The sequence below is a fragment of the Halyomorpha halys genome, unplaced genomic scaffold (assembly GCF_000696795.3).
Source record: "Halyomorpha halys isolate HHAL.00 unplaced genomic scaffold, Hhal_1.1 Scaffold345.1, whole genome shotgun sequence".
Classification (NCBI taxonomy): Eukaryota; Metazoa; Arthropoda; class Insecta; order Hemiptera; family Pentatomidae; genus Halyomorpha; species Halyomorpha halys.
Genome location: NW_027114287.1, coordinates 180,479 through 194,906, shown reverse-complemented (window position 1 = coordinate 194,906; position 14,428 = coordinate 180,479). Strand labels below are relative to the sequence as shown.

General features: G+C 33.5%; 1 protein-coding gene across 2 annotated transcripts in view; it reads right to left on the bottom strand.

The window, feature by feature from the left end:
* Nucleotides 1-4,200: 4,200 nt before the first annotated feature.
* Nucleotides 4,201-14,428, bottom strand: part of LOC106681531 (regucalcin) — a 17,549-nt gene continuing 7,321 nt past the window's right edge. For both annotated transcript variants that reach the window (XM_014421877.3, XM_014421878.3), the window contains exons 3-6: nucleotides 11,389-11,595; nucleotides 6,923-7,138; nucleotides 6,730-6,845; nucleotides 4,201-4,495 (exon numbers count right to left, since the gene is read on the bottom strand). In XM_014421877.3, the coding sequence (XP_014277363.1) occupies nucleotides 4,250-4,495; nucleotides 6,730-6,845; nucleotides 6,923-7,138; nucleotides 11,389-11,595 (785 nt within the window). In that variant the 3' untranslated portion in view covers nucleotides 4,201-4,249. The remainder of the gene's footprint in view (nucleotides 4,496-6,729; nucleotides 6,846-6,922; nucleotides 7,139-11,388; nucleotides 11,596-14,428) is intronic.

The window sequence follows — 14,428 nt, the reverse complement described above, 5'->3', positions numbered from 1 at the left end:
AATGTTGCTTAACATTAAATAGTTTTTTTACTATTGACTGCTACCCAGATTATCTTTCAACAAAAATGTATAATAAATTATAGGAAATAAAGTGGTATGTAGCAGAGCTCCATAACTAAGGTCATATTTTCCCCTCATTTTGGTTCGAACAAAAAAAAAAATTATTTTATTTATCGACTATGTCTTTTTGTTGGAAGGCTTTAAATGAACAAATACAAAACTGGCTCAGATTAAACATTTATTTGGTTCAATTTAAACATGGTAAAAAACAAAACTAAAAACTAACATAAATAAAACATACAAGCATAAAATAAAAAGGCCTTTCAGATAAAAATAAAATTAGATAAATTATGAAAATTAAAATAAAATAAACTAATTTACAAATAAACAAATAATATGTAAAATAAATACTGGTCGACTGTTAATCCACTAGGTCAAAAGGTTAATCCACTCCGATAGGTCAGAGGAAGATATTCTGCTTGTCGAGATCTGCAGGTAGAAGATCCATTGCTAAATACTCCGCTGCAACTCTCAAACTGGTCCAAAGTTGGTGTAATGGCTTACAAACAGTCGATGTCCCAAAAGCTAAGATGGCTACACCGGCACTCATTGAGGGCAGACAGGGTCTAGTTGCTCTTATTAATTATACCAGCCAATTGATTAGCAACAACTCATATTGCACTCAAAGGCCAGAAACGCAGAAAAGGTCTGGTTTCGAACTGTAGTGACGACTTAAACACTCAACAAATGTACAAACTATTAAACTATAGACGCAGACAGGGCTGCTGAGAACGCTATCAGGGCCACTAATTAGTCGCAACTGCTCTAAAAAACTAAGATGGTCGGTCCGTTGCTAGGTGACGCAACAATGATCACCCCTAGCAACTGTCTCTATTACTCATTATTACTAACAAACACAATCACACATTCTACTTTTCAAACAACTAAATCTAAATAAAACAATACAAATTAAAAATAAATGTAACCAAATTAAATACTAATAAAACTATATAACTAAAACTATAAAACTAAATACTAACAATACTATTTACAATTATTTACAACGTAATTATATTATGGCGTTAACAATTTGTTTTATTAATGCTTTAAAAACCACAAAAATAAAAAATAATGAGGGGAGAAAAAAGTTTAGACTCCTAAAAGGCACTTCTCTGGCTTTAATTTAATTCGTATACAAATTTTCAATCCTTTATCACCATTTGGAGGGGCTGTATAGTTTCACAAGACTTTAAAGACTGGCAAAAAAATGATAGTTGAAGAAGAAAAAAAGGGGAAAAAATCAACAACTCATTTCACATTTAAATGTTCAAACCTATACCCAGTTTGAAGTTAAGATTTTGTAAACCTTAAAAACCATTTATTTGGACATGAAAAAATTCCTACAAAAATTTACCCCCATTTTTATGTTTTTTTATTTAAACCCAAAAAATAAAATCTATTTCACTTCATTTATTCCAGAGCAGACCATAATAAGAGCCTTAATGTAGCAGAAGACATATATATTTATGTATTCTAGATATTTTTTTTATGCCAATAGAAATGGTAGGAATATTAAAAATGTAATTTGTTGAATAAATATTTATATATTTATACACAATAAAAATTTGAAAATGTTATTAATATTAGATGACCTGGTAATTCTTCATTATTACTAGATTTCTTTATGTATTTTATACAGATTGAATGAAGATAATTGACAGTTTGATATAAATTTAGTTGAAATTAAATATTTGTGCACATATAATTTTTATGTCTTACCTACAATATATTTTTAAAAATTTAGTAATGGAACTAAATTTTTAAAAATATAAGCAAAATATATTGTATGACATACTTTTGTTATATATTTGTTTTGTTTGGAATTTATTTCCCCATTAAAATAACAGCTAAGATTCTAAAGATGATAATGACAATTCATAATTGAAACAGTGTTTAAATTGGTTTAGAATTTTTCAGAGATCTTAGGTAAGTAACTAACAAACATTACATTTTTTTTATATAAATAAATAGCCTATATTGAAAATTTATGATATCTTTGTTAATACTTGTTTGATTTAGGTAATTTTTTCATATCATTAGGTAATTTCATTACCTATTATATAGTGTTATACATAGTAAATGAAAAAATTATATTTTTTTTGTTTATCTGCCAAAAAGGTAATTATGATATGATCAATGTTTTAGAATTAATCTTTGATGAATAACAATTGAACGATTAAAAATTCTTATTTTAATAATTACTGACATTTATTGGAAATATTCTATTATTATATTCTATCATTATGTGCATTAAAATGCTCTTTATAAGTATATAGCATGTTTAAATCCATTCAAACATTATTAATTCTTTTTTATTTTTAACATCTAAATAATTATTACTAACACAAACTTCAATGATCCACTTTTACTCTCAACTATTTATTTTAACTCCAAACTGGTAAGGATCACAATGGATGAGGTGAAATGCTCATTTCGGATTCAGGGAAATCTCTTACCAAAATTTGAGTCCAGGAGGAGGGTGAGGCAGGGCGACGGCCTCGTGTGTATATTGTTTAATCTGGCCCGTGAAAAGGTAATTAGGGGTTCCAGAATACAAACCTCTGGAACAATCATTGATAGGCTGGTACAGGTGCTGGGATTTACCAATGACCTGGATCTGGTGGCGAGATCCTTTCAGGCGCTGATGGAGGCATTTCTGAGGCTAGCTGAAGCAGCAGAAGCAATGGGCATGCGGTAAACCAGGAGAAAACTAAATATATGCGAGCTGGATCTGGTGTTGGAGGGGAGGTGAAGATGCATCTATTTACGTTTGAATGTGTTGACCAGTTCGCCTATTTAGGCTCAGTGCTCAGCAGCAATAACAGGATCACCCTGAAAAAAAGCTAGCGTCTTATGAAGGCCAAATTAAGCTATTTCGGACTAAGGAAGCACTTGAGGAATAGAGCTGTCACTCGCCACATCAAATGCCAGCTCTTCAAGACACAAATCCGGCCGGTCCTCACTTACGGATTGAAAGCCTGGACTCTGACAAATGCTGAAGGAAAGGATGTCTTGGTCTTCCAAAGAAAAATTCTGCGCCAAATACTGGAGAAAGCAAACCAACAGGGAGGTCTACGAACTGTACCTTGAGGGAGATGTGATGCGGCACATAAGGCTCTGGAGGCTGCACTGGACTGGCCATGTCATCAGGATGCCAGCAGATGAGATCCCGAAGAGGTTGCTGGACTGTAGGTTGCATCGGAGCAGAGGAAGAGGCAGGCCAAGGCTGAGATGGGAAGATGCCGTCATCAGGGATTCCAGGTAACTTCTGAGCATCCGCAACTGGTGAGCGGCCATCCAAGACCGAGCTACATAGCGAAGCCTCATTGAGGAGGCCAAGGTCCAAATTGGGCTGTGGCGCCAGGGATAGATAGATTTATTTTTAAAAAACTTCCATTTTTTTGGCTCTTAGGCCATTTTCAAGGAGACACATTGTCACAATTCATTAAATTGTCTTTTTTGTAGACTAGTTGCCCATGTCTAGTATAAACCACATAATTTCAATACAAAATTATTCTTCAATTATGACTATTGTTGAATTATGACAATTTAATGAGTAAGGTTGTCTCCTTCAAAACTGCCTGGCCTCCTTGTCTCTCCTTGTCTCCTGGCCAAAGGGCAGAAACGGAAGTTTTTTTTAAAGTGGATCATTGAAGTTTGTATTAATAATAATATAAACCACTCTAAAACAACCAATATATTAAATCAGGAATCTAAATAATTTTTATAATATATCAAATTTATATATGTAAATTGATAAAGATACCAGTTTTTAAGAGTCAGAAGTATTAGTAGATTGATTCTTTGATGGTTTCTGACATTAGATACGACAGTAATTTACAATGGTACAGTCACAACCTATGTAAATAAATACAATAAGTTTTTAATTTACTGCTCCAATATTATAATCCTTATCTTATATTCTTAAATTACATTAATTTTATTTTCAAGGATGATAATTCTATTAATTTATAGTTTAATTAATTCTTAAAAATACTATAAATTTTTTAACGAATGAATCTATCTTAACCATTAATGTTATGACTGGTTAAGCTTTTTATTTTATTTCGTAACATTATGGTGTTAGGACTTAAGATGATAAATATCAATGTATGTTCTGAATGGAGGATAGTGGATGATTATAAAAAAAAAAATATTTTTTATTTACAATTTTTATTTAATTAATTAATTACAACTTGAAAGGAACCATCGGTAGGCCAGATGTTGATAATCCTGTGACCCTGAAAGTACAACCCTCATCAGGACAAACTGGAACCGGTCCTAGATCAGGCATATCTTCTTCCGGGTGTATACTTCCAGTGGTGACGTACAAGTGTTCCAGATTAGGACCTCCCCAAGCAACTGAAGTTACCTCAGGAGCTGGTATCAGCACTCTTTCCAATATCTTTCCTGTTTTCGGGTCAATTCTGAACACCTTAAATTTAATATTTTTATTAGAATAAAATCAATTTTAATGTCAACATTATTTATATTTTGTATAGAAAAATTTATAACTAATATTTGCAACCAAGCAACCAAATATAGTTTATAACAGTCTCATGGGAGGGAGTTCAGCACCCCTAATGTAAGTTTTAATCCTTTGAGAAATCTATTATTTTTTTTTTTAAATGTATTTATCCATTCAAGTGTTTCCTGTAACCGGTTTTTTTTAATTATATTTTCCTTTCAATCTATATGTTATTCTTATTCTCGTCAAATGTATCTAGTTGTTTGTTCTTGATAGACTGATCTACTGCTGTGACTATGAATGATGGTCTGATCTCACATTACCGTCTTATATTGAATTTTGTTAGCGGGTCACTGAAGAAGATCTAGGAGGGTGAATTCCGGAGAGCGAATTTGTTGATCGGGTGAATTGAATAATTGAGCAGAAATGAGAGGGAAAAATGGGAGTGAGTGAAACATTTGTATTGGTTGTACAGACCGAAATGGATTGTAAAAGGAAACTGTAGGGGTGAAAAAAAATTGTTTATTATATCCTATTATTGTATATCTTTTTTTTATGATTATACCATGTATGTGTAATGTAAATATGTCCGATTACGGATTGATAAGTATGGTGTGTGAGAAAGCAACCTAATGTATTTAGGCAGCATAGATGAATAAATAAAGTATTTCTCTCTCTAGGCTAAGATCTGGTCTCATGAGAGGGAGTTCAGCATCCTTTGAGGTACCTAATGCTGATTCCAGTCCCATGTGAAAGAGTTTATCACCCTTTGAGATACCTAATGCAAATTCTAAGTTCTAATCCCAAGGCAGGTAGTTTAGCATTGTTGAGGTGATTGTGTTAGATATTCTGACTCTAGTTGACATTGTGTGGTACTCTATACCTTCCATGCTCAAACAGGTTAGGTAGCTGGTTAGGATGTGAACGGACAAAATAAGTCTTATGGATTTAAGCCAATTGATAATGTGAGGTACTCCATACTAGAAGGCCTCCTCAATGCATGCTCAAACAGGTTAGGTAACTGGTTAGGAGGTGAAAGGACAGAATGAGTCTTACGGGTTTGAGCCATAAGTGCTCGAAGAATGTTATCTTTCTGCAAAGCCTGGTAGCTGGTACCCAGTCCAGACTTGCATTCCTCCTTCACACCTTCAGACATAGTACAGTGCAGAGCGAAGTTACCATACCATTCTTCGAGGACTTATGGCTAGTACCTGTAAGACCCATCCTGTCAACTCACCTTGTAACCAGCTACCTTATCTATGTGAGCACACATTGTTGAGCCTTTCTGGACAAGAGAACCTCACATTCTAAATTTGAATCAGATTATGTTACACAACCAACTCAGCAGCAGTATTCACTTTGAGTTATGATATTTCATGTAATGCAATTTAATTAATTCTAAAACATATTTTGGAAGATTATTGATTGACCGTGTGTAAAGATGAAAGGAATATGGTCCGGGTGCGGTCAAAAAAGAACAAAAAAATAGTAATGGAAGATTATTGATTGACCGTGTGTAAAGATGAAAGGAATATGGTCCGGGTGCGGTCAAAAAAACTCAAATAGTAGAATTATACTATTTTAATGAGCCAATGTTTCACCCCACGTTGCAGGGCTTTGTCAGGGCTATTTTGACGGCAGTCAAAACAAAAATCGTTTCATATAACATATTTTGTTTTCTGTTTTAGAGGGATCAGAAAAAAAAAAGCCTATGATTGCCGGACGATGGGCATGCACTACGACAGGATGAAAAATTATGCAAAGAGATAGTTTAACGGCTAGGATACCTAAATATCGCCTTGAACCCAGCGAAAATGGACTGCATAGTGTTCACACATGGGACAATAAAGAGAGTAAAATGCTGTTAGTGGCAAATTCCATAATCTCCCCATCCAACACCATAGTCTATTTGGGTATAATACCATATCAAGTTTTGTACCCATCTCTAAAACCAGAATGGTCTAGACAGTGAGGAATTCATTGGTGTTTTAAAATGAAACAAGTTTCAAAGAAAAACCAAAATCCCACAATGCAGTATTCCTGTTAAATACCAAACATATTTTCTAATAGAGGTTTTGGAAAAATGGCCAAAAGCCTCACCTATGTTAGTTCATGATATTTACAATAGATTTGTTTCAGAGTTCAAATTAAAGTGTTATAGTTTTTATAAGAAATTAAACATTTATTCTTTCTTATATTACCTCAGAACTTCCAAACAATGGAACCCACAGTTTCCCATCCTTATCTATTGTCAAACCATCTGGCAAAGGTGCTTTGATGTTATTTTCTTTGAAATGATATATGACTTTACGGTTCCCTGAAAAAAAAAAGTATTATAAGCTATTATTATTACAAAAAGTGTTTAATGTATACTTAGTAAGTAACGCTACTTACCAATTGTACCATCGCTATTACAGTCAAAACTATCAACAGAGTATGCATAAGTATCATTATAATACATCTTTTTTTCTTGAGGATTCCATGTTATTCCATTGCTAAGGTAGATACCAGAAGCATGTTCCCGGCATCCTTCTTGCTTGGAGTAGCTGTAGATCTTGCCAGAAGGATTTGTCTTATTTGCACCTCTAAAAAAAAGCATGTCTATAGTACCTGTGGAAAAAAAAATTAAGTTAAAAAAAATAAAAATTGTTTTCTTAATATTATAGGTTCATTACTGGATGAGTTGGCATTTATATAATGAGTTGTAGTGTAAAATTATTCCTTATTGGATTTACTTATTTTAATATATCATTAAAAAGATTTCGGGGCTATCACCCCAAGATACCTTACTACTGTATAATATGCATACAAGCATACAATTTATTTTATTCAAAAATGAAAATTTATTTAAAACAATTACCTCACCATAATTATATCATCACTTTTCATAATTAAACTGGTCTCCTTATTTTGTATTAGATAACAATAATCATTATTGCATTCAGTTTGTTTTTAAATGAAGTGATAAATAAAATTTCAAATATAAAAAACAAGGAGAAGTCTAAAAACATTCTATTAACAAGACTTGAACTAAGGTTTTCCTTATAATAATACTAATAATAATCTTTATTTATTCTGGGATTGATCCCTTTACAATAACATACAGGCGTCAGAATTGGGCTTTAGAGCCTTACAGTAAAATACAAAATAAGAATGAAATTATAAAAACGTCATAAAACATAATAAAATAATGAATTTGAAAAAATTAAAATGAACAACAATAATTAACAGTATATATAATAGGAATAGAACAAATAAAGTAAAACCATATGTCATATCATAAAAAATAAGAAATAATAAGATGACAAACACTCTGATAATAAATAATAGAAAACAAAAAAGATAACAAATTAAATGTAATTAAACTAAAAATAATAAATGGAAAGGTAAAATTTCTGTTAATATAGATATTTACAAGAATAAACTAAATTCTGAAACATTAAATACAGAAAATACATAAACTTTGTTTGAAACATTCAATTGTTATTCTTCTAGAATTGGGTGGACAGAAGGTGGTCGAAGATACGGGATTTGAAGGTTGGAAGGATATTAGAACTACGAATGAAGGAGGGAATAGAATTCCATAGGGATGAGGAATGGATGAGGAAAGATCTACCAAAGGCTGCGGTTTGGGGACATTCAAGTCTGAAGGTCGTGAGTGGTTATTGGTGCACTGCACTGAGGATTTAAATTGAAAGATACCAGAGATGTACGATGGACCGCGGGATTGAATAACTTGGTAGAGGAAGGAAGCAAGAAAATATTCACGACAGAAGGAGGGGTAAAGGCACTTTAATTCTTCATAAAATCGGGTGACAGAGGCGTCCCTAGGGACCCCAAAGATGAATCGTACAAAGCAATTAATTAACCATTTTAATTTTGCTTCGAGATCCCCAGAGACACCCCCGTAAACCACACAGCAATTATCAAAGTGTGGAAATATTAAGGAAGTAACCAGGAGTCTACGGGTTTCAAAAGAAAGTAGGTGACAAAGATCATTTAAACGTTTTAGGGTGGGGAAGGTACAACGGGAAATATCAGAGATGTGGTTTTTCCAGAAGAGAGTTTGGTCTGTAGTGACACCAAGGTGTTTAACATATGGATGGAATTATATTGGATTGTTGTTCAGAAATGAGGTTGGAATATGAGGAATAGTTTTCTGGAGGTGATTGGATCCTATTACAATTCCCTTAGTCTTCTCTGTATTACTTAAGCTTGTTTTCTTGTGCCCAGTGACTAATTTGATTCAAGTCTTTTCATAAAATAGTGCACGCTGGGGTTTGCACATGCCACTGCTCAGAAACATCACCAATTCTTTTTTTCTTTTTTTTTTTATTCTTTTATTAATTTTTTTACTGTGGTGCAGCCCAGCACTAGGTTTAGCGCCTTACTGATAGAGCTGCGCCTTATCCACTGCATCCATTCGGTAGGTCCTTCTGGTGGGCATCCATCTGAGTGCCTCCTGCAGTTACCAGGCTGGTCCAGCCCTCCTGGTCTTAGTCTGGGTCAGCCTCTTCTGGTGGCTCGCTGATGTTGGGCGGTCAAGTCCTTTCCATTGTGAAATGAGTTGGTCCCACCATCTCCTTCCACCTGTAAATGAACTCCCTAAAAAAGGGATAATTCTAATAAAAAACAGGGAAAGTCAGACTTGGCGAGGGCGAAAATCCCAATCTTTCTCAACATCCTGGCTCGGTGTCCTTTCATAGTGGGGCAATCTACTATTACGTGTTTTGCTGTTTCAGGAACTCCGCAGGTGGGGCAACGGGGGTCGATGTTCTTTCCAAAGCTCTGCAGCTTTCCCCGAAACCCTCAGTGTCCTGTTAGGATCTGTGAGACCCAGTAGTCTGGGATGACCCATTTAGCCTTCAATCTAGAAAGGACGGTAGGGAAGAATTTTCTCAAAGTAGCGCCCTTCTGGCTTGCTACCCATCGTCCATTCCACTTCTGTATTGAGTCCTCCCACAGTATTTTCTTCCATAAGTTTGGAGTCTCACCGGTCCTCTCTCAGAGCTCATCTAGTAGCGCTTCTAGTCCCTGCCTCTTTAATTCATATTTAAGGACATCCTCCCTGAGGAGGAGGCCAACAACTCTTCCTCAATATAAGGTGCACTGTTCTTGAGGATTGCAGCATCTATGCTACCCAGTCCTGGAGCCCTGTCCACTGCAAGACAAAGGGTCATACGCACCTGTCCCGCAGTTATCTTGTGGCCAGGGATTCTCAGCCTGTATGCCTAACTTGCAGAACACACTACGACTAAATGCCGAGCATATGACCCCCTCAAATCTTTTTATGGTTTACCAGAAGATCTCCATTTCATTGAGCAGGATAACAAACAAACTGTGGATAAACTTTTTGAGTTTCTCCAACATTCCAAAATCTACCATAAAATTGAATCAAATTTCACCACAGATTCCTATGTTGGATCCTTCCTTTTTTTATTCGTATTTTATTTAATTACTTTCCGCATATTTATATAGTTTTTTCACATATTTTTTACATTATACAATAGTTTACTATATATTTCATTTCATCTTGTACTCTTATACTGTTTACAATAGTTTTAGTTTTTTTGTCTTGTATGAGCTCTTATGAAGCTCTAGAAAGTGAAGCGAAACATTAGTGCTTGATAAATAGTTTTTATTATTTGAGTTTTTATTTTACCAGCTTCCAAAATAAATTAAGAATGATTTAACAGAAACACAATGAGTGACAAAAACATATATAATAATGATAATTGTTAACATATCTAACCAACCTCTTTCGTTTCATCTCTCAGTAACAAAATCCATTTACTCCCATAAGTGTATATTTTTTTTTTTTCTTGAGTAGTAGAAAATCAGTAAAGAAGTTTAACTTAAAAACTTAATTGTAAAGGACTTCTTCCTTACTCACATTATTAAATTATGTTCACCACACGTTATTATTCTCATATTTACTAATAATTCCTTTTGTCTTGTATAACTTTATATTTTATTTCTTTCATTCTAGTATTTTAATTATATATTTCATTAATTACATCTATTTTCTTTCTCATCTTTTCCATAACTTTAATTTTAAATAATTATCATTAAATTAAAATATTCATATTTCTTTTGGATTAAATAACTTTATATTTTATTTCTTTAATCCTGTTATTTTTGCTACATATTTTATTACCTACATGTATGTTTTATCTCCCAATTTTTTCATCACTTATTTTTAATAATTTTGTACATTCTACTAAATAGATTTTCATACACATTTTATTATTTGCTCTTTTCTCTTAATTAATTTTATTATTAGTTTCCTCATACAGCCTTTTACTTCTTATAATACTGATACTATATATGTCTTTCAACTCTATTTTGTATCAATAGTATTAGATGTTTTCTTATTTTCTAATCATTCTGTAATTCCTCTTATTTTTGTTTTTAAATTATTATTATTAAATTAAATTATTCATATTTTGTTGTTTCTTTGCATTATATAACTTTATATTTTTATCATTTTTAACATACACAATTTTGATCCAAATTACTCCCAACTTTTATTTTCAAAAGCTCTCCAACGTTTCAGCCCTCAGGCCATTTTCAAGGAAACAACCTGAAATATTGATGTCTTGTTTTTTTAAATCTTATCTGTAGGCTAATTGCCCATGTCCCATATAACTTTTTATATCCTAAATTTAAAAACTTTTTTACACAAATAATCTTCTCTTTTTCACTTATAACAATCATTTATTATTGTATTTATATATTATCATTTATTATCACTCATAACAATAAATGATTGTTATAAGTGAAAAAGAGAAGATTATTTGTGTAAAAAAGTTAAACAAGTATTTATAGTAATTAATACACAATATTTTATTTATACTTACCGAACCAAAGACGTCCAGAAGAATCACATTTCGCATCGTTAATGCTATTGTTTTCAAGTGCATCTGTAAGTTCATGGAGGACTTCGATTGAATCAATTTTGTCAGAAAGACCATCCCAACCAATAATATAGAGTTTAAGTCCTGAGCCTATGATGAATTTCCCTTTGGTACCAGCCACTGGGATTATGAAGCTTAAAGCAGCGAGATCTGGAATGAGCGAAATATTAAAATACATACTTCTAGCATTGATCTTAGTATTACAATTTCACTAGGCCCATTTCCACAAGATAGATATCTGCCATGCTAGTAATATCATAGCAGAGAGAAAAGTATTATTTGCCTTAAGGGTATATAATAAGTTGTATACTCCTATTTTTAGAAATATGTTTTAAAACTAAAAAAATTTAAAACTCTTATCTCTATATTTTAATTATCAACTCCTTTCTTTGTGTATATTTATCTATTTTAATGACTAGTAAGAATGCTTTTTTTTATTTTCAGAACCCCTTAAATTGGAAAACATAATATTCACGAATATATTCATAAGAGTATAAGTTCAAAGCTTTCTCATTTTACTGTAGCAGGGCTACACTTTAAGAAAACTTTGTAGTTGAGTTCATGGTGGTGAGTCAAGTGTTGGGGCAAGATTGAGGGTTGTGATGGCACTATAACTAAAACTAAAAACTAAGGGATAAATGTGTCTGTTACACATGGTGGGAGAAAAGGGGCAGGACAACTAAGAAGACACAGAAGTAAGAAGACTGAAGAGAGGGCAAGATGCACTTCGACAAGACGAAGTCCTAGGAACGGCTCTGAGACCATCCCTTATGAACAAGACGACACCTACGGAACTACATCCCACGGCATGAATTATTCAAATCAGCAGCTATAAGTATATATTAGGTAATAAGTAAAAATGTAATTGTTACAGTAACCTACGGCAACGGAAAGGTTGATTCAGAAAGGCTGTCATGAAGAGGACCAGGAGCACCCATGTGGCCAGCATCAAAAGCTTGCCTCCTCCAGCGCTCTTGGTGGCAAGAGAAGTAACGCAGACTTGTGTGAGATAGCCATCTTGTCTTCAACCAGAGAAGCGTCCATCCTTTCTTTTTATTCACTCATCGTTAATATCCACCATGAGTGAGTAGATTTACTTGAGTGGTTCCCAGCAGCAGAGGGAGGAGAGGCTTGGAGATGCGGGGGTAGGAAAGAAGAAAGAAGTAAGTCAACATAGCAATAGTTAACACCCACATCATCATCAACCACCTCAATGTTAGATCTACAATCTCCATAGCCCAGTCATACAAAATTCTACTAACAATGTAATCATAATGTTTTCTTTCAGTCACACCCTACACTTCTTGTAACATAAAACAATAGAATTTTATTACATTTAATCATGTTTCATTTTTCAATTATACAGTCCACTCAAACCCAACCAGCCAACCGAAAGTGAAGTGTGTCTTACAATGCGGTTGAAGGTATACTTCATACAGTAATTATCATATTTTATGGCAACCATTTATCTGAATCATTTCAATCATTTTAATAACATCATTTATCATTAATTGTAAATAAATACTTAGTTCCTTTATGTAGTTTATTTACTATTATATTACACAATACCACCCCTTATTATAGTTAATGGTAGCAACATTTTGTAAATATAAAAGTATTTAATTTAAACTGGTAAACACACAAAAAGCCTTTGGAAAAGAATCCCATTATAATAATAGTTTTGCAGAACTCAATATCAATTAATTAATTAACTTATTTTTGGATAATGACCTTCAGTGATTATCTTGGCATCCCAACTAAATCCCGAGACATTACATAGCACATATCAGTTGTTCCTTGTACCAAGAGAACTGAACTCGATGACATGAATACACAGAATAACATTAGCCCAAATTATTTGGGTAAAATCCTAACTATACCCACAGAATAGGATCTTAAATTATTATTAGCATGAATGAATGGATGTTTGTTATATTTCATAAATAAACACATTTCATTCATATTACTGTATGTAACTCAAAAACCTACAAATTAGATCCTAATACCTGTCCTTTAAATAAAATGGGTTGCTTTTGTCTGTTTGATGATGTTAAGTATGTAGTAATGTGTGTTTTTTTTTCAAACTTGTGAGAAATTTAAATAACATGCCCAACTTGAATACTATGCTATAAATTTAAAATAATATCATAAGAAAAGGAAGTAAGTTGCATTTGAATTAAACTAGGGGGTTTATTTTCTGCGTTTGATGCCTATTAATAGCAGATGCCGACAGGAGATCGTTGCAAATAGACTTATGGTTGCACGAGTTAGGACAGGTCCTAGGCTTTTAAGTCAGGTAGGCTGGTTCTCTGTAAACACTAGATGAGCACTAGACCTACATTATGACTGGCCATAAAGTATCTTGGACATCAAAGAGCAGTGCCGCCTAGGAAGGGCAAAAGGATACCCGAAGCGAGACACACACGGATCACAGACAGTCAAAGGGAGAGGCCCAGGGATAGGACACACACTCAGAGGCAGGAGGAGCATCCAAGAGAGTTGGAGGAGGACTTGGAGGGGAGGTCAAGTAGGAGAGACGGAAAATGGACATACAGGCAAGCACACTCAAGGCAGAGGAGGAAGGTAAGAATAAAATTGACTAAGACTAGCATGAACACAGCTAAGTCCGCCAAACACATCAACATAGATAAAATCCTAAGATGGTATTTATGTATGAAGCATGCCCTCAACTGAAATTGCCGAACACACTTCATTTTTGGTTTGCTGGTTGGGTTGAAGTGGACTGTATAAATGAAAGATGCACATGATTAAATAAAAAATAAAATTCTATTGTTTAAGTTACAAATGATGTAGTGGGTGGCCGAAAGAAAACATTTATGTTTAGATGGTTAGTAAATTTTTGATTGTTGGGCTATGGAAATTGTAGATATAAAATTGAGGTGGTTGATGATGATTGCCAAGTGGTGGTGCATGTTAATTATTGGTAGGTGGACTTACTCCATGGTTCCTTTTCCCTCTACAT